Raw genomic sequence first — 26,459 nt, 5'->3', positions numbered from 1 at the left:
TTAATTTAAAAAAAACAGTGTGGGGAGCCCTCTGTTTTGGATTACCAGCCAAGGTAGAGCTGCCGACTGTGGTCTGCATACTACTGCTGCCTGCTTCACTTCAGCTGTGTACAAAAAATGAGGGGGGACTCCACATCGTTTTTTGTTTTTTTTTTTTAATGGATTTATTTTTTTTGGCTAAATACAAGGCTAAGCACCCTTTAGTGCCACATGAAAGTCACTAAAGGGTGCAAGATTACAAAATGCAGATGAGTGGGAAATTATATATATGTATCTCTCTAGCTGCTTCCTTTTTTCTTCCGATCCGCAAAAAAAACAAAAAAAAAAAAAAAGAAGGCACACGGATGACACACGGATCGTATACGGATATACATGGAAAAACAGGAACAATTTTTGCGGACCGCAAAAGCGGGACAGTTGTGTGAATATATTCGAAAAAGCGGAGAACACGGCACTTCTGAAGAAAAAAAAAAGAAGGAGGAGTGAGTGCTCTGCCAGGGTCCAACTCCGTACAGGCAAAAAATAATTTACACCAGGCACTCCAGTTTCAAATCAAAGAACTAATTTTTAATGTTCATAGAAGATAGTTCAGTTTAAGTCAACGTTTCGGTCATCAGGCTGACCTTCATCACAAGTACTAATGAATCCGCCAATTTGTCTACCCAGACAATACAAACCTTCACATGCGCTTCCCTACCCTTTTCCCTTACCCATCCCTCACTTTATGAGATATATATATATTTATTATATAATATTTTTTTCCTAAGTGGTTAAAAATCCATGAAGTGGAATATGATACATTTTTTTTGAATTTTATCACTTTGTACGCGTGATACCCATTTTATGACGGACAGTCATTCTTGTTGGGTTTTTTTCACTTTGTAATTTTTTGCATGTTTGTACTTGTTCTGTGTTGATTAGTTCATCTGATGAAGGTCAGCCTGATGACCGAAACGCTGAATTAAACTGATCAACTGAACTATCTTCTGTGACCATTAAAAATTCTCTCTTTGATTTGATACTGGAGTGCCTGGTGTAAATTATTTTTTAGTTGTGTGAATTTAGCCTAACACTTTTCAAAATGTCACAAATTTTTTGATAAAATGTACTCCAGGTTATGTACAAATTTTGGACATTTTGGCAAGTACCGAGCATGGTAGTGCCCACTCATCACTAGTTACAGGTACTGAGCACCCGAGCATGGTAGTGCCCACTCATCACTAGTTACGAGTACTGAGCACCCGAGCATGGTAGTGCCCGCTCATCACTAGTTACCAGTACTGAGCACCCGAGCATGGTAGTGCCCGCTCATCACTAGTTACGAGTACTGAGCACCCGAGCATGGTAGTGCCTGCTCATCACTAGTTACGAGTACTGAGCACCCGAGCATGGTAGTGCCCGCTCATCACTAGTTACGAGTACTGAGCACCCGAGCATGGTAGTGCCCGCTCATCACTAGTTACGAGTACTGAGCACCCGAGCATGGTAGTGCCCGCTCATCACTAGTTACGAGTACTGAGCACCCGAACATGGTAGTGCCCGCTCATCACTAGTTACGAGTACTGAGCACCAGAGCATGGTAGTGCCCGCTCATCACTAGTTACGAGTACTGAGCACCCGAGCATGGTAGTGCTCGCTCATCACTAGTTACGAGTACTGAGCACCGGAACATGGTAGTGCCCGCTCATCACTAGTTACGAGTACAGAGCACCAGAGCATGGTAGTGCCCGCTCATCACTAGTTACGAGTACAGAGCACCAGAGCATGGTAGTGCCCGCTCATCACTAGTTACCAGTACTGAGCACCCGAGCATGGTAGTGCCCGCTCATCACTAGTTATGAGTACAGAGCACCCGAGCATGGTAGTGCTCACTCATCACTAGTTACGAGTACTGAGCACCCGAGCATGGTAGTGCTCGCTCATCAATAGTTACGAGTACTGAGCACCCGAACATGGTAGTGCCCGCTCATCACTAGTTACAAGTACAGAGCACTCGAGCATGGTAGTGCCCGCTCATCACTAGTTATGAGTACAGAGCACCCGAGCATGGTAGTGCCCGCTCATCACTAGTTATGAGTACAGAGCACCCGAGCATGGTAGTGCCCGCTCATCACTAGTTACAAGTACAGAGCACTCGAGCATGGTAGTGCCCGCTCATCACTAGTTACGAGTACAGAGCACCTGAGCATGGTAGTGCCCGCTCATCACTAGTTACGAGTACTGAGCACCTGAGCATGGTAGTGCCCGCTCATCACTAGTTACGAGTACTGAGCACCCGAGCATGGTAGTGCTCGCTCATCACTAGTTACGAGTACTGAGCACCCGAACATGGTAGTGCTCGCTCATCACTAGTTACGAGTACTGAGCACCTGAGCATGGTAGTGCCCGCTCATCACTAGTTACGAGTACTGAGCACCTGAGCATGGTAGTGCCCGCTCATCACTAGTCACGTGTACCGAACACTCGAGCATGGTAGACCCAAGCAGACAGCTGTCAGTGATTTTGTACAGGATCGTGGAAAACACAACATGCAATTACAATGAAAACTGATTTCAGGATCCTAGAGGAACACTTTATAACAATTCCTTCTCCCGGAGGATGGACACATTGTGTCAGATCTTTCACCAACTGAGGAGGTTTTGTTTTCAAAACAAAGAAAATGGAAACAACTGAACAATTAACCCCTCAGGGGGCACATCCCTGCTTTTTTTTTGCTCTCGATTTTTCCAAGAGAAATAACTTTTTTTTATCTTTCCATGGATTCTGCTGTATGACGGATTATACTGTGGGACTGCTGCAGCAATTCCGCCATTTATTTAATTTTTTTAAGCTGGGAGGAAGGGAATTGTTTTATTGACGTCCAACACGACCTTTGTTCTTCAGGTCAGTATGTTTATAGAGATACCAAATATCGAGGGATCTTCTTTATGGAAAAAATTAAGGTAAATGCAACATTTTTAATTGCTTTATTCCAATTTTTGTTTTGAGGGGGGGGGAGGGGGCCCGTCACTATGGAGAATAGCGCAGTCCGTTAACGCACTGCGCTATTCTCCATAGACTTGTATGGACGACGCACTGTAACGCTCGGCAGCCGGCGTGTGAGAGCGATCAGCTGATCGCTCGGCCGCCGGCGTGTGAGAGCGATCAGCTGAGCGCCCGGCCGCCGGCGTGTGAGAGCGATCAGCTGAGCGCCCGGCCGCCGGCGTGTGAGAGCGATCAGCTGAGCGCCCGGCCGCCGGCGTGTGAGAGCGATCAGCTGATCGTTCACAATAGTCTGCTGCCGGTAAAACTGTAAAGAAGAAAAAAAAAAAAAAGCTTCCGTTGTTTTGTACGATCCGTAGCATCCGTAACATCCGTCACACAACGCAATGCAACGGATGCCGTCCAACGCAAGTGTGAAACTAGCCTTATACTAATCTGCGACCTTCAGCCCTAAATTTTTGAGAAGGACCGCAGAGCCCAACCCGAAATGCTAACTAACCTCAGCCATGTGGTATAAGCGGTGTCAGGTATCAGTGGAATAATAACACCCATCATTGGAGGCTACGTCCCACAGATCATGCTTTAGTCGGGAGGCCTTTAAAGCGTCCTTGTCCTTCCCACACAAAACCTGTGGAAATTCATAGTCTTGTTGCCCTCAGACATTTGGTGCACAGCCAGCCCAAAAAGTGTGCAAAAAGTGTCCCAAATTTTATTCTATGTAACTTGCCATACACACTTTCTGAGTTGGTGGTTCCTTGTCAGTATTTTGCCAGCACTATAGGTGCTGGAACTTCCTTTACACCATTTCCCAGCATGCACTACTCTAGCCATTGTCCACTGACTATTGTCCTAAGCTAAAAGCCGACTATTATGCCCATTTGCAGTTTGATAAACAAAAGAGCAGAAGAGATAACGACCCTCTCCCACTTGCTGCAATCTCTTTTGGTTTCCCTGCTGGAAGGGACTGATTAATTGTGACATCAGGCAGTGGACAGCGAGGTCGACAATTCTTTTCACGCATCAATAAGACACTAGGATACATGGTACATAGGGAAAGAATCAGCAGCCTGAAGATATTCACTCCATGAATTGATGAAAATTAAAGGGGGTTTCCAGTTTTTTTTCACTCCCTTGCCATATATTCTAGCTCTTTTGTAAAATACTTGCATTGGATGTATAGCTTCTATGAGAGCATCTCAGCAGGGATCACATAATAGTGGATTGTTATGCAGATTCTTCTGATACTTCATTTTCCGGCACAGAGAGATTTTTGGCAAAAAAATTGCAATTTCTTGAGCTGCCTCTCCACGTCACGGCAAATCTCATTTGAGGCAGTCCTACACTAAAATATTTTTATAAAATGTGCCATACGGCCTCACATATGAATAGTAGAACTGCTCTTAGCAGCACTCACCTGGTCTATTTCAATCCCGTACCCATGACTCAGTCATGGGTACGGGATTGAAATAGACCAGGTGAGTGCTGCTGAGAGCAGTTCTACTATTGATATGTGAGGCCGTATGGCACATTTTATAAAAATATTTTAGTGTAGGACTGCCTCAAATGAGATTTGCCGTGACGTGGAGAGGCAGCTCAAGAAATTGCAATTTTTTGCCAAAAATCTCAAAATTTTTATAAGTACAGTTTGGAATGTTTAGTGCTGAAGTGCACATTTGGTGCTGGCTTTTTGTTTTTTCTTCATTTTTTTTTTTTTTCTTCAAAATGAAAGGAAGTGGTCACTGAGCTCCTGATGGTCGGTGTGGATGATAAGGAGTAAATCACAAATAGTCTGCCTCCCTCACAAGCTAAGCTTACAGTTTCATTCAGTAGTAACAGCAGGGGCTAACACCTTTACTTTGGAAATGCAGATTGCAGCACTTCACTAGCAAAGGATTTAGGTACACCAATCTCTAACATGGACAGCTGAAAAGCTCAGAAATCTGCATAAGGCCTCCGTCAGACATCCGTGCCTCCGGTCCGTGTTTGCCATTTTTTGCACGTGCCGGAGACACGTGCTTACGTTGAATCATTTATTTTCATGTTAAAAGCCACACGTCAGTATTTTTGCAAGGAGCGTGTGTACGTTCCGTGCATACTTGTGTCCGTTTAGAAAAAGCGCTAACATGTCCGTGTTGCTCCAGGATCACGTACTCACGGACCCATTACACGTACGTGATACGGATGATGTCCGTGTGTTATCCGTGCGGTCCGTGTCCGTGTGGCTCAAATCAAGTTTGTTACAAAATTAAATACTTGCAGGTGGCCAAGGTACCCTACAAAATCCAACATAAAATTCCTAAGGCCTCCGTGGATAATGGCATGGTTGTAGTAAATATCCAAACACATTGGATAGCCAAGTAAAAAGGCCAACAGGTTAATTAATTGTGGATAATTCTAAGAATGTGCTAATCAAATCCACCTATGTGTCATTATTCCCAACAAATAATCATTAACTTCATTTGATGAAGATGTGAAAAACGGACAAGATACGGAAAGCATACGGAACCCACACTGACGTATTACACGCACAGAAAAATGCACACACGTAACACACACTACACGGAGAGAAAAAACGGACTACAAAAACGGACATCGTCACACGTACGTTTTTTTCACGCGAGTGTGGCAGAGGCCTAAAACACAGTGATAGGGCTGTACTGGCCATTTGGCAATGGCCAGTTGCGCTGGTACCTACCCTGGGCTGCTCTGACACTAGGAATCTCCCAATATTTCCAGCAGTGCAGGCTGGAGAATGGAGGGGTTGTGCCAAGTGCTGGATCACAGGTCACTGCATATTATATATATATATATATATATATATATATATACACACATACATACATACATACATACATACACACGGTATATACCGTATTTTTCACTTTATAAGATGCACTTTTCCTCCCAAAAATTTGGGAGGAAAATGGGGGGTGCGTCTTATAATCCGAATATAGCGGTACCTGGGTGTCCTGTCTGTGCAGCGATCGGGTGCCTGTGGCTGCGTGCAAGTGGCCGGGGACCTGTGCTTGCGTGCGGTGGCAGCCAGGTACCCGTGGCTGTGTGCCGGCGGCAGCCGGGTGCGGTGTGCCGGCCGCCCTCACACAGGCACCCGGCTGCCGCTCGCATGCAAGCACAGGTACCCTGCCGCTTGGACGCAGGGTGGGCGGGTAGCCTGCTGGCGGGGCGGGCGGATGTGCAGCAAGTTACCCAGTGTGTCCGCAGTCCCACTTTCAAATGATGGCCCCATGTGCGTGCGCAGATGGAGCTCTTGGATGAGAGCTCCATCTGGGCATGCGCCGGCTCCGGGCGCCATCACTTGAATCTGGACCGCGGGCACACTGGGAAAACACTGCATCGGTTTGCTCCACCACTGAGCAGTCACCGCCACCACTGAGCCGTCACCGCCACCACTGAGCCGTCACCGCCACCACTGAGCCGTCACCGCCACCACTGAGCCGTCACCGCCACCACTGAGCCGTCACCGCCACCACTGAGCCGTCACCGCCGCTGCCACCACCCTAATATTTATATATTTTATTTCACATGTGACAATCACTGACTATACGCAGCATTTCCGTGTGTTTTGGATCCGATTTTCATTGGCGGTTGGAAAGCGGTTTGCAGGTATGGAAAAATAAATACATTGCAAAGCTTCTCCTATACACTTTAATGTTGATGACAGGCAGAACGCCGGTGCGACACCATCCGTGGGCTCTGGCATGGATTTTCGTAGACAGAGAGACATGTGGGGGTAATTTTGATCTGTGACTCGGATCCAAAACTGATGTGTCTGTGTTTTGTTTTTGCACGGTCTTCAAAAAACCCCCACAGACCTGACTAATGGGTACAGGAACAATACGTGAAAACCATTAATGGAACGCGTTTGTGATTGAGGCAGAAAAGGAGCAGCAGGGTGCGGATACCTCAGGTCAGAAGACATAACTATAGAAAATACCTATACATTGTACCCATCAGAAAGGGAGCCGGACCCCACACCAGACCCTTCCCTGACAGTCAGCAGATCAATGTCCGTCTTCCTAACCCCTCGCTTGACGTAAATGGAGCCGTTTTGTATAGTGGCTTTTTTTCGTAGCATCTTTTGCGTTTCTTTTTTTTCAGCTCATTAAAGGGAATATGTCCCAAGGTTTTTTAGTTTTTTGCTATGTAATCTGAGAGCAGCATAATGCAGGGGCAGAGATCCTGATTCCAGTGATGTGTGACTTACTGGGCTGCTTAGTGTAGTTTGGATACAATCACTGTGTAATCAACAGGAGATTATCATTGCAGGACTACTCGGCGTGCTGCATGTAGTCCAGCATATTCATGAGCTCTGTATAAGGCCGGTTTCACACGTCCGTGATTTATCAGGTACAAATCACACGCATGGTTATGGTCATACATGTGTCACACGTATCGGAGAAAACAAAGGTTTTTACATAAAAATATTGTTTATATTTAACTGTATCCAGTGATGCTGTCTTTGGCTCTGCTGCCTCCTGCTCCTGATCCCCGCTCATTATACTCACTGAATATTCACTGCACTGAGGTGCCAGAAGCCGAAGCATCGTGGGGACAGGTGAGTATTCAGCAGTGTGTGTGTGCAGTGACGTCCAGGAGGTCATTGGAGTTCCTAATGAACTCTAATGACATCTTGATGACACCCACGGAACACCCGCATTACAGCGAGTGTCAACACAGTGACTTCACGGGTTCATCAGAGTTCATTGAGAACTCTGATGAGTCCCCCGCGATGCTCTGGCTTCCAGGTCCTCACAGCGCGTGCACAGACACACGTAAACACTGAATACATACATAGCAGACACACATGGATACACCGAGCACACAGCGCACATGCATGTATACACTGAACACACGCACTGCTGTATACTCACCAGTCCCCAGCGCTGCTCCGGCCTCAGTGCAGTGAATATTCAGTGAGTTTAATGAGCGGGGTCAGGAGCGGGAGGCAGCACCACTGGATACAGGTAAATATAGAAAATATTTTTATTAAAAAAAGACCCGTGTTTTCTCCGGTACATGTCACATGGATCACATCAGTGTGCGATCCGTGTGACACCCGTGCTGCCGATGAAAAAACTGACATGTCTACATGTGTGCGTGCGGGGCCTTGAGGGGGTCACAGGGTCCGTGTGAAAACACGGACATGTGAGTAACAGCAAATAATAACATGGGCACATGTGGCATCCGTGTTAAAAACTGATGTCACACGTGTCTGAAACCGGCCTAATTACTACATCTGCAGCAGAGAAAAGAATGATTTTTATCAAAATGACAGCAAACAGCCCAGTAAGTGGCACATCGCTGGAATCAGGGTCTCTGTCTCTACATTATGGGGTAGCAAAACCCTGGCAACAGATTTCCTTTAAGCATGGTCTATTTTTTTTAATGCAAAAGTGCTCACCAAACACTCCAAAACTGGCCGGGCATCTTTAACGCCTTCCCATTCACTTGTTGCATTTTTGGATCATTTTTAGAGCAGAAAATATGGTTTGCTTTTTTGAACAGTTTAGCGTTTTTTGGAATCTGAAGCCATTAATAAGCGCTCGAAAGCGGGAAAAATATGACCCGCGAGTACTTTTTACATAGAAATTAGCGTGTTGATGCTTTTCAGCGGTTTCTGGGTACATTTTCAGGCGGCGTTCCGTGCAAATCGGCTTCTAAAATCTGCCTGAAAAAAACATTGTGTGAACACACCCGTAGGGTCCTTAGTAGGGCTAAATGGATCTGAAATGTAAAAGTCCGGATCCGCGCAGCTGCGGGCGGAGAATACCAGCCCCTCGCTGGCATTATGGCTGGGTATCAAAATTAGGGGGTACCACACATTTTTTTTTTTATTAAAAAAAAAAAAAAAAAAAAGCCGCATCACCGGCACAGCCGCACACTCAAGCGTCCCCGGCACAGCCGCACACTCAAGCGTCCCCGGCACAGCCGCACACTCAAGCGTCCCCGGCACAGCCGCACACTCAAGCGTCCCCGGCACAGCCGCACACTCAAGCGTCCCCGGCACAGCCGCACACTCAAGCGTCCCCGGCACAGCCGCACACTCAAGCGTCCCCGGCACAGCCGCACACTCAAGCGTCCCCGGCACAGCCGCACACTCAAGCGTCCCCGGCACAGCCGCACACTCAAGCGTCCCCGGCACAGCCGCACACTCAAGCGTCCCCGGCACAGCCGCACACTCAAGCGTCCCCGGCACAGCCGCACACTCAAGCATCCCCGGCACAGCCGCACACTCAAGCATCCCCGGCACAGCCGCACACTCAAGCATCCCCGGCACAGCCGCACACTCAAGCATCCCCGGCACAGCCGCACACTCTGACAGGAGCGTGCATGTGTTTCTGAAACACATGCACGTTCACCATACTGACCCAGACACTTGCACTGCTTTCCCCGCCCACTGGCCGTCCTGTGATTGGTTGCAGTCAGCTGACACGCTGCCACTCAGGGTGGGGGCGTGTCTAACTGCAACCAATTACACGCGCCGGTGGGTGGGCAAAACAGCGAATATTGAATTGTCAGCTCCGGAAGGAGTGTGCCACCATGACCGTGCCTCGGGTGAGTACACCGCGCGCGCGCTCCAACCCCCATCCCCTCCACAAACTGTTTTAATCTCCGGATTCTGGTCCCCATAGACTTATATGGGCACCGGAATCCCGAATTTTTTCTCAATCCGGCAGTGATCCGCCGGTCCTGGATTTTGGCGCATTCGATCAACTCTAGTCCTTAGATGTCGGACCACTAGAAATAAGTAACTGATGGCGTATCTGGAGATGTAAACAGACTGTAGCTAAAGATGGGGTCCATAGATCCATGTGTAGCACCGGAAGGAACATAACGAATCAGAGCGGGACCTCCAACACCTTCTTATATACAGATTGTCACTAATGCTAGGATCTTGGCGGGGGGTGGGGGGGTTCTGTGGCCGCTCAGAGGTCTATATCAGTGACTCTCACTTCCGCATCCCCAGCCGAGGAGCCGCCGAGATATTCAGCTCTGACACTTTTTGGTTTTGCTTTCTTGACTTGTTGCTTTCAGTAAATATTGACAATACTGATCACATACAAATAAAGCCCAAAACTTGCATAGAATAAATCCATTGTACAGCCATCCTCTGCCAGGTAAACCGTCTGTACCCTAGGGCCTGCTGGGAGTTGTAGTGCTGCAGGCTGCTGACCCCTCAGACTTAGGCATTCTCTCTAAGGCTGAGATCACACGTCCAGTAATCGTCCATTAGAACGGATCCTGCAGTAATCCTATGACGCTATATGACAGTGCGTGATTCGCCCACCATCAGGACCCACTCTGTATTCTCCGTAGTTTGCACACTTGCAGTCACATGCCAACTAGTCGCACCCAACTGAAGAGATGTGAGAGGAAAAGTCTAGTCTGCATATGACTAAGTGTGCAAACTGCATAAGCAGCCCAATGGCAAGGAAAGTCAGACAGCGTGTGCACTGTGCACCGTCACAAGGTGGTGGTCTGTAGTCACACAGAGCATCTGCAGACTTTTCTTCTGAGACTGGACAATCCCTTTAAATGAAAATCAAGAATATATGAACCGCATGATAAAGGAGAGAGATATCCTGCACCTCTGAGCTGCCACATAAGTAGGTGCAAGGAGCTGCAGACACCGTGTGCCACTGCTATGGATCAGGATACATGAAGGTACCTGGTGAATGGCTACTGATACATCAGCAGAGTTAGCGGTGCTGGAAAATCCCTGTAAGTGCCACAAAGTCTGATGAATGGACAGACGGACTACAGGGTATTGGGGGAACGAGGAGGGGACCTCCTTATTGCTCATGTCCGAGCTTTCTTTTACATTAGCTCATCAGCTTCACTCATCTGGGTTGATGTGGCAGCAGCGGTGATGTCACAATTACAGCATGTGAGCGCTGCAGACAATCACTGGGGGCAGTGGTGAGGCAGCTGCAGTGAAATCATGACTACGGCAAGTGAGTGCTGCAGGCAATCACCGGGGTCTGCAATGGCCCCAGCTTTACTCACCTGACGCAGCCCTCCATCTTTGATGATGTGGTAGCAGCACTTAAATATACTATATCACATGAGCGCTGCAGACAATCCCCAGGGGTCAGCAGTGATGACAGCATTACTCATCTGCTGCTTCCCCTGAAGTCACGACTACAGCATATGAGCGCTGCAGACAATCACCAGGGTCAGCAGTGACGACAGCATTACTCATCTGCTGCTTCCCCTGAAATCACGACTATTGCACGTGAGCGCTGCAGACAATCACTGGGGACAGTGGCAACCACAGCATTACTCATCTGCTGCTTCCCCTGAAATCCCGACTATAGCACATGAGCGCTGCAGACAATCACCAGGGTCAGCAGTGACGACAGCATTACTCATCTGCTGCTTCCCTGAAATCACAACTACAGCACGTCAGAGCTGCAGACAATCATCAGGGACAGCGGTGACAACAGCATTACACACCTGCTGCTTCCCCTGAAATCACAACTACAGCACGTGAGCGCTGCAGACAATCACCACCAGGGTCAGTAGTGACCACAGCATTATTCATCTGCTGATACCTCAGACGTCACGACTACAGCACACGAACGCTGCAGACAATCACTGGGGAAAGTGGCGACCACAGCATTACTCATCCGCTGCTTCACTGAAATCAAGACTACAGCATGTCAGAGCTGCAGACAATCATCGGGGTCAGCAGTGACGACAGCATTATTCATCTGCTAGTTCCCCTGAAATCACGACTACAGTACATGAGCACTGCAGACAATCACTGGGGTCAGCAGAGATGACAGCATTACACATCTGTTGCCCCCAACATCTTTGGTGATGCTGCAGCAGCGCAGAAGTCACAACTACAGCACATGAGCGCTGCAGACAATCACAAGAGTCAACAGTGACCACAGCGTTACCTTTGGTAAAGCAACATCATGACTATAGCACATGAGCGCTGCAGACAGTCATCGGGCTCAGCAGTGCCTCAGCTTTACTTTTCTGCTGCTGCGACATCACGACTATAGAACATGAGCGCTGCAGACAGTCATCGGGCTCAGCAGTGCCTCAGCTTTACTTTTCTGCTGCTGCGACATCACAACTATAGAACATGAGCGCTGCAGACAGTCACTGGTGACCCTTGCGATTGTCTGCAGCGCTCACGTGCAGTAGTTATGGCATCACTGCTGCTGCAGAGTGGTAGACCCTATAGATCACAGCGTCAGGTGACAATTCTGATAAATATGTCGCAGTGTTGACAGATAATAACACAAGGTCATGTGATCAGACCTGTGGTCATGTGACCTCTGACCTGACAGAAGTCACAGGTGTGACCCGGTGACAGGTTCCCTGCACCCACTGCCTCCATGATCAGTGCTGGAGCTCCGCCCATCCAGGATCCTACGTCCTGCAGCTGAGAGGGTGACATTACTGCTGTCAGCTGTGCCCGGCACTCCCCCGCCCCCGCTCTCCCCGGTGTTACCTGCCCGCCTCTCCCGCCGCCGCCTCCTCCGCGTCCTCCCATCCTCCTCGGCTCCAAAACTCTTCTACAACAACTTCGACCTCTCTTCCGCGAACCAGCGCGACACTTCCGGCGCTGACCCCGCCCACAGGCACGGCGCTGGCCCCGCCCACAAGCACGGCGCTTCAGGGTTTCCCAGGCCTCCGACAGCCAATCAGGAAATAGCAGGGCATTGACCTCGCACGAGACGCGAAGGCGGGAAAAGTGGGCGGAGACGCCGGCAAGATGGACAGACGGCTCAGCCAATCAGAAGGCCAGAAAACAAAGCCGCGTCGTTCTGTGTGTAGCTAAGTGCGTCACCGTTATGTGCTGAGCCGGGGGCTGTAGTCGGGGGCAGCGCTGCCGGGGGCTGTAGTCGGGGGGGAGGGGCTCTTCCTGCCGCTGGGGGGCTTTATACCACTCTTTTTTCTTCATTCTGTCTTAAAGGGAAGCTCCATTTTTGCTTATGTTTCCCATTCACCGGTGAAATGTCCTCTTATTGCGCCAGGAAAATTGTGATTGTGGCCAAAAATATATTCTAGGGTGAATCTCATGCAGGTCACAACCAAAGAGTCTCGTCTCCCGCAGAGGCGCCGTTACAGCGCTATTGATTGTTCTGTCACATGACAGCTGCAGCCAATCACTAACTGTAACCTTAATTTGATGAGCTGACTGCTGATCGGCTGCAGCGGTCACTGGACACCACAATGTGACACCACTCACCCTGACCGCAGGCGGGATCCAATTCTCGCGTATGGCGTAGTCTGCAGATACGCCTTACACAATGTCAGATGGCTGTTTTGACAGGCGGCCAGCTTTATTTCGTATTATCCAGCAGATTGAGTGAATGTCATGGCGTCGGATTAGGCTAGGTTCACATTTCCGTCGTTTAGGATCAGTCACAATCCGCTGCTCTGATGACGCAATCCGTTTGGCGGATTCCGTTGTTTCCTATAGACTTGTATGAGTGGCGGATTGTGACTGATGGTCTTGCGTTGCATCCGCCGCGCAGCGCATCAGTTGTTTACTGACTGACCGTCAGGCGGCAGGGACGCAGCATGCAACGTTTTATGTTGCGGTAAAAAAAACGCACCCCGCAGGATTCCGTTGGAATCCGTTAGGACGTATAACGTAAGTCTATGGTGCAGGATTCCGTCACATTTTACTCAGCATGTCCAGCAGAACGTCCAAAATCATGTAACATCAGTTCCTCTCACGTAGGATTTAAACTGAAATCATTGCACCAACGGAATCCATTCTTTGTGAACAATTCCATTGATTTCTTGTCACACGTGTATAACGCATCAGTCCCATGCGTCAAGCAACGCAAGTGACTGATGCAAAACAACGGAAATGTGAACCTAGCCTTATTCACCCCTTACTAACATCCGTCCGACATGTGCAGCACAAGTCAGGTGCGGGTGTTGGGAGCACAATACCTGGCAGATGGCAGACCACCTCTCACCTCCACCATGCTCGGGTGCTCAGTACTCGTAACTAGTGATGAGCGGGCACTACCATGCTCGGGTGGTCAGTACTGGTAACTAGTGATGAGCGAGCACTACCATGCTCGGGTGCTCAGTACTCGTAACTAGTGATGAGCGGGCACTACCATGCTCGGGGGCTCGGTACTCATAGCTAGTGATGAGCGGGCACTACCATGCTCGGGTGCTCAGTACTTGTAACTAGTGATGAGCGAGCACTACCATGCTCAGGTGCTCGGTACTTGTAACTAGTGATGAGCGGGCACTACCATGCTCAGGTGCTCATTTCTCGTAACTAGTGATGAGCAGGCACTACCATGCTCGGGTGCTCATTTCTCGTAACTAGTGATGAGCGGGCACTACCATGCTCGGGTGCTCGGTACTGGTAACTAGTGATGAGCGTGCACTATCATGCTCGGTTTCTCGTACTTGTAACTAGTGATGAGTGAGCACTACCATGCTCGGGTTCTCGGTAGTTGTATCTAGTGATGGTGAGCACTACCATGCTCAGGTGCTCAGTACTCGTAACTAGTGATGATGAGCACTACCATGCTCGGGTGCTCAGTACTCGTAACTAGTGATGAGCGAGCACTACCATGATCGGGTGCTCAGTACTCTTAACTAGTGATGAGCGGGCACTACCATGATCGGGTGCTCAGTACTCTTAACTAGTGATGAGCGGGCACTACCATGCTCAGGTGCTCAGTACTCGTAACTAGTGATGAGCGGGCACTACCATGCTCGGGTGCTCAGTACTCGTAACTAGTGATGAGCGGGCACTACCATGCTCGGGTGCTCAGTACTCGTAACTAGTGATGAGCGGGCACTACCATGCTCGGGTGCTCAGTACTGGTAACTAGTGATGAGCTGGCACTACCATGCTCAGGTGCTCAGTACTCGTAACTAGTGATGAGTGAGCACTACCATGCTCGGGGGCTCCGTACTCATAACTAGTGATGAGCGGACACTACCATGCTCGGGGGCTCAGTACTCGTAACTAGTGATGAGCGGGCACTACAATGCTCGGGTGCTCGGTACTCATAGCTAGTGATGAGTGAGCACTACCATGCTCGGGTGCTCAGTACTTGTAACTAGTGATGAGCGGGCACTACCATGCTCGGGTGCTCTGTACTAGTAACTAGTGATGAGTGAGCACTACCATGCTCGGGTGCTCTGTACTAGTAACTAGTGATGAGCGGGCACTACCATGCTCGGTTTCTCGTACTTGTAACTAGTGATGAGTGAGCACTACCATGCTCGGTTTCTCGTACTTGTAACTAGTGATGAGTGAGCACTACCATGCTCGGGTTCTCGGTAGTTGTATCTAGTGATGGTGAGCACTACCATGCTCAGGTGCTCAGTACTCGTAACTAGTGATGATGAGCACTAGCATGCTCGGGTGCTCAGTACTCGTAACTAGTGATGATGAGCACTACCATGCTCGGGTGCTCAGTACTTGTAACTAGTGATGAGCGAGTACTACCATGCTCATGTGCTCAGTACTCGTAACTAGTGATGAGCGAGCACTACCATGCTCGGGTGCTCAGTACTCGTAACTAGTGATGAGCAGGCACTACCATGATCGGGTGCTCAGTACTCTTAACTAGTGATGAGCGGGCACTACCATGCTCGGGTGCTCAGTACTCGTAACTAGTGATGAGCGGGCACTACCATGCTCGGGTGCTCAGTACTCTTAACTAGTGATGAGCGGGCACTACCATGCTCGGGTGCTCAGTACTCGTAACTAGTGATGAGCGGGCACTACCATGCTCAGGTGCTCAGTACTCGTAACTAGTGATGAGCGGGCACTACCATGATCGGGTGCTCAGTACTCTTTACTAGTGATGAGCGGGCACTACCATGCTCGGGTGCTCAGTACTCGTAACTAGTGATGAGCAGGCACTACCATGATCGGGTGCTCAGTACTCTTAACTAGTGATGAGCGGGCACTACCATGCTCGGGTGCTCAGTACTCGTAACTAGTGATGAGCGGGCACTACCATGCTCGGGTGCTCAGTACTCTTAACTAGTGATGAGCGGGCACTACCATGCTCGGGTGCTCAGTACTCGTAACTAGTGATGAGCGGGCACTACCATGCTCAGGTGCTCAGTACTGGTAACTAGTGATGAGCGGGCACTACCATGATCGGGTGCTCAGTACTCTTTACTAGTGATGAGCGGGCACTACCATGCTCGGGTGCTCAATACTCGTAACTAGTGATGAGCGGGCACTACCATGCTCGGGTGCTCAGTACTCGTAACTAGTGATGAGCGGGCACTACCATGATCGGGTGGTCAGTACTCTTCACTAGTGATGAGCGGGCACTACCATGCTCGGGTGCTCAATACTCGTAACTAGTGATGAGCGGGCACTACCATGCTCGGGTGCTCAGTACTCTTAACTAGTGATGAGCGGGCACTACCATGCTTGGGTGCTCAGTACTCGTAACTAGTGATGAGCGGGCACTACCATGCTCGGGTGCTCAGTACTCTTAACTAGTGATGAGCGGGCACTACCATGCTCGGGTGCTCAGTACTCGTAACTAGTGATGAGCGGGCACTACCATGCTCAGGTGCTCAGTGCTCGTAACTAGTGATGAGCGGGCACTACCATGCTCAGGTGCTCAGTACTCTTAACTAGTGATGAGCGGGCACTACCATGCTCAGGTGCTCAGTACTCGTAACTAGTGATGAGCGGGCACTACCATGCTCAGGTGCTCTGTACTCATAACTAGTGATGAGCGGACACTACCATGCTCAGGTGCTCAGTACTCGTAACTAGTGATGAGCGGGCACTACCATGATCGGGTGCTCAGTACTCTTTACTAGTGATGAGCGGGCACTACCATGCTCGGGTGCTCAATACTCGTAACTAGTGATGAGCGGGCACTACCATGCTCGGGTGCTCAGTACTCGTAACTAGTGATGAGCGGGCACTACCATGATCGGGTGCTCAGTACTCGTAACTAGTGATGAGCGGGCACTACCATGCTCGGGTGCTCAATACTCGTAACTAGTGATGAGCGGGCACTACCATGCTCGGGTGCTCAGTACTCGTAACTAGTGATGAGCGGGCACTACCATGCTCGGGTGCTCAGTACTCGTAACTAGTAATGAGCGGGCACTACCATGCTCGGGTGCTCAGTACTCGTAACTAGTGATGAGCGGGCACTACCATCCTCGGGTGCTCAGTACTCTTAACTAGTGATGAGCGGGCACTACCATGCTCGGGTGCTGGGTACATGTAACTAGTGATGAGCGGGCACTACCATGCTCGGGTGCTCAGTACTGGTAACTAGTGATGAGTAAGCACTACCATGCTCGGGTGCTCAGTACTGGTAACTAGTGATGAGCGGGCACTACCATGCTCGGGTGCTCAGTACTGGTAACTAGTGATGAGCGGGCACTACCATGCTCGGGAGCTCTGTACACGTAACTAGTGATGAGCGGGCACTACCATGCTCGGGTGCTCAGTACTGGTAACTAGTGATGAGCGAGCACTACCATGCTCGGGTGCTCAGTACTGGTAACTAGTGATGAGTGGGCACTACCATGCTCGGGTGCTCAGTACTGGTAACTAGTGATGAGCGGGCACTACCATGCTCGGGTGCTCAGTACTGGTAACTAGTGATGAGTAAGCACTACCATGCTCGGGTGCTCAGTACTGGTAACTAGTGATGAGCGGGCACTACCATGCTCGGGAGCTCTGTACACGTAACTAGTGATGAGCGGGCACTACCATGCTCGGGTGCTCAGTACTGGTAACTAGTGATGAGCGGGCACTACCATGCTCGGGTGCTCAGTACTGGTAACTAGTGATGAGTGGGCACAACCATGCTCGGGTGCTCAGTACTGGTAACTAGTGATGAGCGGGCACTACCATGCTCGGGTGCTCAGTACTGGTAACTAGTGATGAGAGAGCACTACTATGCTCAAGTGCTTGGTATTCATAACTAGCACCTGGAAGCTTGAACAGGCGTAACTCGAGTACCCGAGTATAATGGAAGCCAATTGGGAACTCGAGCATTTTTCTAGAATTTTTTTTATACTTTTTTAAGCTTTTTTTTCCACTTTTTATTGTTTTTACCTGTGCGCTTAGGGGACTTGAACCTTTGATCTCTCAATCACTTGGGCTTTACAGAGCAATGCTTCCGCATCACCATCGCTTTGAACAGTGGAAATCACAATCTTCTGTGGATTGCGGCGCTTTACCGGTGTTCACGGGAATTGAGTCATGGTAGTCTCAGTGGTCATCACCTGACCTCACGCTGTCATGAGAACTCATTGGCACCCCATGATCAGGACACGGGGCTCCCGAGGGCGGCGGATTATGGACCGGTGCCCTGCCGGCACGTGCTAAATCCCTCTATCAGAGATTTCTGACCACCTCTGGATCTCTGATCCACCTGCGCCTGTTAGAGGCAGATGATGGCTGATCAGATCAACAGACAGATTTTGTGTTCTTAAGTGCAAGAAACTATTTGGTTATTACTATTTTGCAGTCCAATGGAGATTGGACATTAACGTTCCTCCTGGAAAATGGATCCCAGCAGTGGAATTAGTAAATAGGACCTCCTCCCCAAAAAGTGAACTCGTTTGGCTTTGTTGCGGATTGGGTTGAGGGCTTATGTAAAGCACTTGCGAAAGCTCTAAGGGGACCGTAAACACATGGCATCACATCCTACAACAGGATACGGGAGGGATTGGTACATCCTAAAGTAAAATAAACAGTTGGGAAGATTGGAGTGTCCAACTGTCGGGAAAGTCACCCTCTGTCCGCACCCTCACATTCCTCGCAGTATGGCGGCTGAGCTACTATCACTTTATCTCCTGGCCTGTTCCAGTACTCTGATATTAGGAGAGTCTTCTTTGAGAATAGATAATAATCTGACCTTTGTGGTTGTGGTAAGTACACCTGTACAGCTCTCGGGGATGTATTTTTGTGTCATTTTGTGCCCCCATTGGGGGTTTGGCCAAGTAGAGTAGTGGTCCTAAGATCCTGTGGAGGATGTAGACCTCTGCGGATGCACTGGGTCTGCTGAAGAGAGGGGCGGTGGTACTGCAAAAAGTGACCGCTCCTTGATGGTGACTGGCATCTGAGTTACTAGATCATAAAACACCTTCACAAAGCTTGTAACGCATTGGTCTTCATCCAAGCATTGACCAATATGGCCGCTTTCCTGCCCTGCAGCCCTTTGAGGCACAATAGACTTTGGTCTGCATTTATGAAAAGGCCCATGTGCAGTCCAAAAGCTCATCATAAAGCACAATTGCACTTGTTTTGGAGGTGGAAATGGGCCCTCTTACTGCTTGGGTTCCTACGTAGGTCCATGTTGCACTAATAGTCTGTCCATCCCTGGGGTCTGTAACCATGACTAATACTGTGACATGCACCCCTGAGTTTCACTGTAGACTGTATCAGTCCATAATATCGTAGACTGTACAAAGTGAGTTCAATTGTGGACTGTACTGAGTGTGAAGTGCTGTGACTTGTCCCTTGTAGATATCACTGAGCTCTGCATGGTTAGGCTGGGTCTTTTTACCACTATTACTGTTGGTAATGATAACGACTAAGCGATGTGACTCTACCCTGAGGCATAACAACCAAGCGTGGTGCCTCAAACCCAAAGTGTAACGCTAACGCTAGTGTCCTGTCTCGACTCCAGGGCTTTATCCAGCAACTTCTGGTTGTGTAGTCGGTTTCCCTTTCCATTAGACCACAGCATGTTTTGTCACTGTCCAACTTCTATTAGTTCTTTTGTCTTTCCTTTCCTTTTGCCTTCTTTTTTGGTTTTATTCCTATTTAGGTGTGTTCACTTCCTTGTTTTGTTTGCCCTATCACATCTTGGGAGGGCACATGGACATGCCTTCAGTGCTGGCTATATTCCTAGGTTGATGGATGCTTGGAGTCCCAGCTCCTCAGTTTAGGTTAGTCTTGCTGATTTATTGCTTTTGGTTTTCCTTATTGTTTGTGTGTTTCCCTTTTCGTTACTATCTCACTCTGTTTCCTTTAGGATTTGGAGGGGTTCCATCTATTCCTTAAGTCTTTATTGGTTTCTTTCAGTTTCCTCCATCTTCCCTGTACGATTGGGTGAAGACATCTTTAGCTCTGTGTCCCCTTCTGTGTGTGAACACATCTTTAGGCCTGTGTCCCCTTTCGTGTGTGAACACGCCTTTAGCCTTGTCCCACCCTCTGCCTGTGTACATTTCTTTTAGGTTTATTGGTCTTTTGTGTAACACTTGGTTTATACTTTAGGGAGCAGTTATGGGCACTCAGGGTCTGCCGACATTGAGTGGGGGTGCCATTGTGTAACTTTAGGCTGCCAACCTCTGTGGTCAGGCAGGGACAAAACAGGGTCAGGTTTAGGATACTCCTAGTCTGTAAAGGAACCTGTTAAAGGGAACCTGTCATCAGAAATTTAGCTATAAAGCTAAAAGTTCCCCCCTCTGCAGCTCCTGGGCTGCATTCTAGGAAGCTTCCTATAGTTTTTGTGGCACCTTTTATACCAAAATAAACACTTTGTAAACTGGTACCTTTTCTTATGCAAATTTCTTAAATTTTCCATGGGGGCGGGCTGCCTGGGGTCCGTTGCTGTTCCTCCTGCAGATTTACGCCGCCCCCGAACGCTGATTTTCAAAGCTCAGGACGCCGCCCCTGGGTGCCCATGGTCCCGCGCATGCGCTGTTCCACTGTAGCGGTGCCGTGCACTGTGTGCACGTGTGACCGCTGGTGACGCTTTGCGTGGGCACGAGGTTATGGGCGGCGCTGTGAGTGTCATCAGTAAGTGCCGCCCATAACCTCGTGACCGCACTTTCCCCTATTACTCCAGCGTTATGCGCAAGCGCTCGCTGGCCTGATGCCCGAACGTCACCTCCTTCCCATCCTGCTCAGCAGCAGGAAATAGATGGGAGGAGCGGACGGAGCAGGAGAGCTCATAACCGCCCATAACCTCGTGCCCGCGCAAAGCGTCACCAGCGGTCACACGTGCACACAGTGTACGGCACCGCTACATTGGAACAGCGCATGCGCGGGACCACGGGCACCCAGGGGCGGCGTCCTGAGCTTTGAAAATCAGCGCTCGGGGGCGGCGTAAATCTGCAGGAGGAACAGCAACGGACCCCAGGCAGCCCGCCCCCATGGAAAATTTAAGAAATTTGCATAAGAAAAGGTACCAGTTTACAAAGTGTTTATTTTGGTATAAAAGGTGCCACAAAAACTATAGGAAGCTTCCTAGAATGCAGCCCAGGAGCTGCAGAGGGGGGAACTTTTAGCTTTATAGCTAAATTTCTGATGACAGGTTCCCTTTAACTTCTCTTGTTTCTTCGTCCTTGTGTGAGTGGAAGGGATCAGTCGAAACAGCTAGATTCATATCTGCAAGACAGCGTTAGTTTGCACAAGGCATGCTGTGTCATTTTTACCTGCCAAATATCTCAACAGATTATGCTATTCTTTTTCTTAAAGTGATTGGCATAATGGAAAGCTGAAGAGATCCCAGTAATAAAATATGTAATGATCAATCTGGCAACAGTGGTGTCCATCATGTGATGGATCTATCAGTGGTATTCATTTTTTTTTTTGGTCCCCATACAGAACCAAACAATGTGTAATTCATTACACATTCGATATTATTATGCAGTGTAACCACCAAGCTGTGTGCCTCTACTCTGTGTGTAACCACCAAGCCGTGTGCCTCTACTCTGTGTGTACCCACCAACCCGTGTGCCTCTACTCTGTGTGTAACCACCAAGCTGTGTGCCTCTACTCTGTGTGTAACCACCAAGCTGTGTGCCTCTACTCTGTGTGTAACCACCAAGCTGTGTGCCTCTACTCTGTGTGTAACCACCAAGCTGTGTGCCTATACTCTGTGTGTAACCACCAAGCTGTGTGCCTCTACTCTGTGTGTAACCACCAAGCTGTGTGCCTCTACTCTGTGTGTAACCACTAAGCTGTGTGCTTCTACTTTGTGTGTAACCACCAAGCTGTGTGCCTCTACTCTGTGTGTAACCACCAAGCCGTGTGCCTCTACTCTGTGTGTACCCACCAACCCGTGTGCCTCTACTCTGTGTGTAACCACCAAGCTGTGTGCCTATACTCTGTGTGTAACCACCAAGCTGTGTGCCTCTACTCTGTGTGTAACCACCAAGCCGTGTGCCTCTACTCTGTGTGTAACCACCAAGCTGTGTGCCTCTACTCTGTGTGTAACCACCATGCCGTGTGCCTATACTCTGTGTGTAACCACCAAGCTGTGTGCCTCTACTCTGTGTGTAACCACCAAGCTGTGTGCCTATACTCTGTGTGTAACCACTAAGCTGTGTGCTTCTACTTTGTGTGTAACCACCAAGCTGTGTGCCTCTACTCTGTGTGTAACCACCAAGCCGTGTGCCTCTACTCTGTGTGTACCCACCAACCCGTGTGCCTCTACTCTGTGTGTAACCACCAAGCTGTGTGCCTATACTCTGTGTGTAACCACCAAGCTGTGTGCCTCTACTCTGTGTGTAACCACCAAGCTGTGTGCCTCTACTCTGTGTGTAACCACCAAGCTGTGTGCCTATACTCTGTGTGTAACCACCAAGCTGTGTGCCTCTACTCTGTGTGTAACCACCAAGCTGTGTGCCTATACTCTGTGTGTAACCACTAAGCTGTGTGCTTCTACTTTGTGTGTAACCACCAAGCTGTGTGCCTCTACTCTGTGTGTAACCACCAAGCCGTGTGCCTCTACTCTGTGTGTAGCCACCAAGCTGTGTGCCTCTACTCTGTGTGTAACCACCAAGCTGTGTGCCTCTACTCTGTGTGTAACCACCAAGCTGTGTGCCTATACTCTGTGTGTAACCACCAAGCTGTGTGCCTCTACTCTGTGTGTAACCACCAAGCTGTGTGCCTCTACTCTGTGTGTAACCACCAAGCTGTGTGCCTATACTCTGTGTGTAACCACCAAGCTGTGTGCCTCTACTCTGTGTGTAACCACCAAGCTGTGTGCCTCTACTCTGTGTGTAACCACCAAGCTGTGTGCCTCTACTCTGTGTGTAACCACCAAGCTGTGTGCCTCTACTCTGTGTGTAACCACCAAGCTGTGTGCCTCTACTCTGTGTGTAACCACCAAGCCGTGTGCCTCTACTCTGTGTGTAACCACCAAGTTTATTCCCGTTTTAAGAAAATGTAACCTCAATCCTGAATTATCTCATAGAAAGTAAAACCTGTTTTAACAACTGTGTTTCCCTGAAAATACGCCCTAGCGGGAATTTTCGACCTTTTTGAAGTAAGGCTTAAATATAAGCCCTCCCCCGAAAATAAGCCCTAGTCGCAGTTCCATAATGAAGTGTCCATGCAGCTAAAAAAAGCTAAAGAATACTGCAATACACTTCATTATAGAAAGCAGACACCCCCAAATGAGAGATGACAGACCCCGCAATCATACTCCCCAGATCCTGAATGCGAAGACCTGTAGTGGATCGTATCAAGGACTTGCAGTGGAACGCACACACACATCCAGTGATACCGGACTGCTCTGGGGGACCTGAGAAGCAGTGGAACGCGAGGACCTGCAGTGGAGCGCATCGATACGTTCCACTGCAGGTGCTTCATGCGTTCCACCACAAGTCCTCGCGTTCCACGGTGCTGCCGGCCAGAAGCAGTATGGTATACCCGGATGTTTCAGTGTGTGTGTGTGTGTGATATTCCTGTGATCTGATGTGTCAGTGTGGCGCCCCTGAGGCTTCCGTCGCCACAGGAACATTGCACCCCATCCAGCGGTGTGATGTACCATTCTGGGTAAGGAAAGGAGTGAACGCCGGTCCCCAGGCAAATTTACACTACACCCATTGTTAGGTACACACTGGGACCAGGGACAGTGGCAGCAACCCTCCCATGCTGCATGCTGGGAGGGGCCGTAAGACCCATCCCTGCTCCTATAGGGTACAGCTTAGCAACTGGGGAGGTGGGAGGAGCCACCAGAGAGCAGACAGGGAAAGGAAGGTCAAGTGTAGGCAGATAGAGAGAGAGGGGAGAAGGAGGAGGAGGTCTGCGGGAGGCAGACGAGAAGGAGAAGAAGAAAGAAAGCTCTAGTCAGACAGGAGCTAAGAGAAGAAAGTGACAGTTCCTGGTGAAGACCCTGGGACTCAGAGGGTCCAGGTGACACCAACCAGAGGAAGAGAAGGGATTCCAGGGCCACAGAGAGCTTTTGAGCTGGTGGCCTGTTCCACAGGAACATCGGTGGAGGGATCAAGCTGCAACAGGGGACGGTCCCTAGAAACCGGAGGAGTGAAAAATCATCTCCAACAGTAAAAACCGAGGTCCAGGGAAAGTTGCAAACTCCCCGGGCCACAGCCCACAGCAGAATCTCTGGAAAAGGGGCAAATAACCGTCAGGCGAGCTCCCAGCCCGGAGGCTGTTGTGGAGGCCGAGCCAGGTTCATCCTACAAAGGCAAGGTTTAAGGAGACAGCTGCAGACAGAGACACTTGAGAGAAGGGTACCGGCTTTCATTCCAGGAATTACCCAGGATCGGCGGAGGTCCCTGACAGTGGGTCTCAGCAGTCCAGAGGCACCAGTGTGCTTAAGCCCAGGAAGTGTGAGTAAAGACCTTGGAATTGCACCCTCTGGTGTTGTCTCAGTTATTGTCGTCTGCATAGACTTCCACCACACCATAGACTCTCACGAGCACCAACTGTGCCCCGGGGCACCGCTCCACCTGTGGGGAGCAGTACCACCATTGCTGCCATTCCATCACCCCGGAGGCCTCATACAGCAGCGGCGTCTTAATAGCCGCAAACCACAGGTGGCGTCACGAACACAAACTTTATTCACCCCCAACACTGCAGCCATATTTAACTGACACCCACCAGGGCCACGGAGTAGGGCCCCGCCACCACTGATGACCCCCGGACTAGTCCGGCCCGGCACCGGGTGTCCCATAGCCCTGGGGTGGGCGAGTCATCTGTGTGTGTGAGTGCCGGCCGGAAGCAGGGAAGGACCACTGTGGAGCACATGAGGACCTGCTGGGAACGAATGTAGTATGTTATATTAATGCTAGTGTGTACATAACCCAATGTACACAGAAACAGCCTCCAACATTTGCAAAAATAATCACGTGTAGTGTGAAAGTGGATATATGCCGTTGGCTGCAGGCCATCACTATTACAACACCAAGGATCCTACTAAACCAAGCAGGAACCCATGTGATTACATATGACTGTACCGAGAACATCACATTTATTTATTGAATAAAATTCTTGGTGTGTACAGCATTGCCGAGACCTGAAGTGGTCAATCCTCAGTCATCGTGAAGTTGCAGTTTGTGAAGCTGGATTTTTCTCGGTATATTGATACATTTGGCATAAAAGTTTCCGTGCTCCAAAACGCAACTCATCAGGGTTTGGCTTACTGCATAAGTGTAACGTTCGCAGCCATTGTAGGGGCAGCAAGCAGGGTTAGTGGACCCTATGGACCATGGGGGGATCGGGGCTTACCCTTTAATGGGAGAGGCTTAACTAAGAGCCTACCGCGAGGTAGACACCAGGTACCACTCCCAGGGCAGTGACCGGGACTGTGGCAACTGACCCCCACTATTGAAGCCTTGTCCCTTATTACATAGTGTCCTCTCTTTGTTATGTATAGCACCATCCATTATCACATAATGTCCACTCTTATTCTGTATATCTGTCGCGGGCGGAGGAGGGGACGCTGCGCTCTCCCACTGCTCGGGTCCAGCTGCCGCTGCTGCTGCGGCCTGCTGCTGCTTGGTGGCTCGAGCGATGGGCCGGATCCTGGGGACTCGAGCGGCGCTCCTCGCCCGTGAGTGAAAGGGGTTTGGTTGTTGGGATAGTTTATTGTCCGTGACGCCACCCACGGTTGTGGTGATTGTGTGGACACCACCGCTGCTCTGTCTGGGGATCCCGGGAGTGGTGGTATGGAGCAGCTAGTTGTTGCTTTGCCCCTCCGTGGGTAGGGGGTTTGGTGGTCCCGGGGCCCAGTGATGGGGTTGGGATGGTGGACAGGCAGGCTATGGGGCCTGTGGAGCTGAAGGGGCGCAGGGGCAGCGCTGTGCCGCACGGCACGGAGGTACTCACTCAGCCAAAGGATGATGACAAAGTTCTCGGTAAACAAGCGGCTGGTTGGACGGGTCCCTCGGACGGCTACGGTGCTGATGTTCCCTGCAGTTAGCGGTGACGGTCTCTTCCCTGCACCTATGTGTAGTCCTTTGGTAGCGATGGATTCCCACCGGTAACCCGCTCCCCGACCTGGATATGAGCCGGAGGAGCCCCTCTCTTGCCCGCAGGCGCTGGCCCTGGGAAACTGGTCCCTTGGCGGTGGCGGTGTCTCCCCTTAACGGTCGGACTGTTGCCTTCAATCGGGACTTGGTTGTTGGGAGACCCAGTGGTCCCCTTCACTGACGGATTTGGCAAATTATGGCGACTCCTAGCCTTGCCGGGATCCGAAAGGCCCCTGCCCTGGTGCTGACTGTTCTTTGTATACCGCTCCGGTACCGCC

The 26,459-nt window shown here is 49.9% G+C and overlaps 2 protein-coding genes across 3 annotated transcripts in view; one reads left to right on the top strand and one right to left on the bottom strand.

Moving 5' to 3' along the window:
- Positions 1 to 12,581, bottom strand: part of LOC142256741 (oxysterols receptor LXR-beta-like) — a 63,979-nt gene extending 51,398 nt beyond the window's left edge. The window contains exon 1 of the mRNA XM_075328601.1: positions 12,473 to 12,581. The gene's annotated coding sequence lies outside the window, so the exon portion shown is untranslated. The remainder of the gene's footprint in view (positions 1 to 12,472) is intronic.
- The window catches only part of LOC142256742 (testicular acid phosphatase homolog), a 108,368-nt gene continuing 94,482 nt past the window's right edge, over positions 12,574 to 26,459 (top strand). For both annotated transcript variants that reach the window (XM_075328603.1, XM_075328602.1), the window contains exon 1: positions 12,574 to 12,790. In XM_075328603.1, coding sequence (XP_075184718.1) covers positions 12,737 to 12,790 — 54 coding nt within the window. In that variant the 5' untranslated portion in view covers positions 12,574 to 12,736. The remainder of the gene's footprint in view (positions 12,791 to 26,459) is intronic.

Source organism: Anomaloglossus baeobatrachus, chromosome 11 (assembly GCF_048569485.1).
Source record: "Anomaloglossus baeobatrachus isolate aAnoBae1 chromosome 11, aAnoBae1.hap1, whole genome shotgun sequence".
NCBI lineage: Eukaryota > Metazoa > Chordata > Amphibia > Anura > Aromobatidae > Anomaloglossus > Anomaloglossus baeobatrachus.
This window is presented reverse-complemented; position numbering and strand designations above follow the sequence as displayed.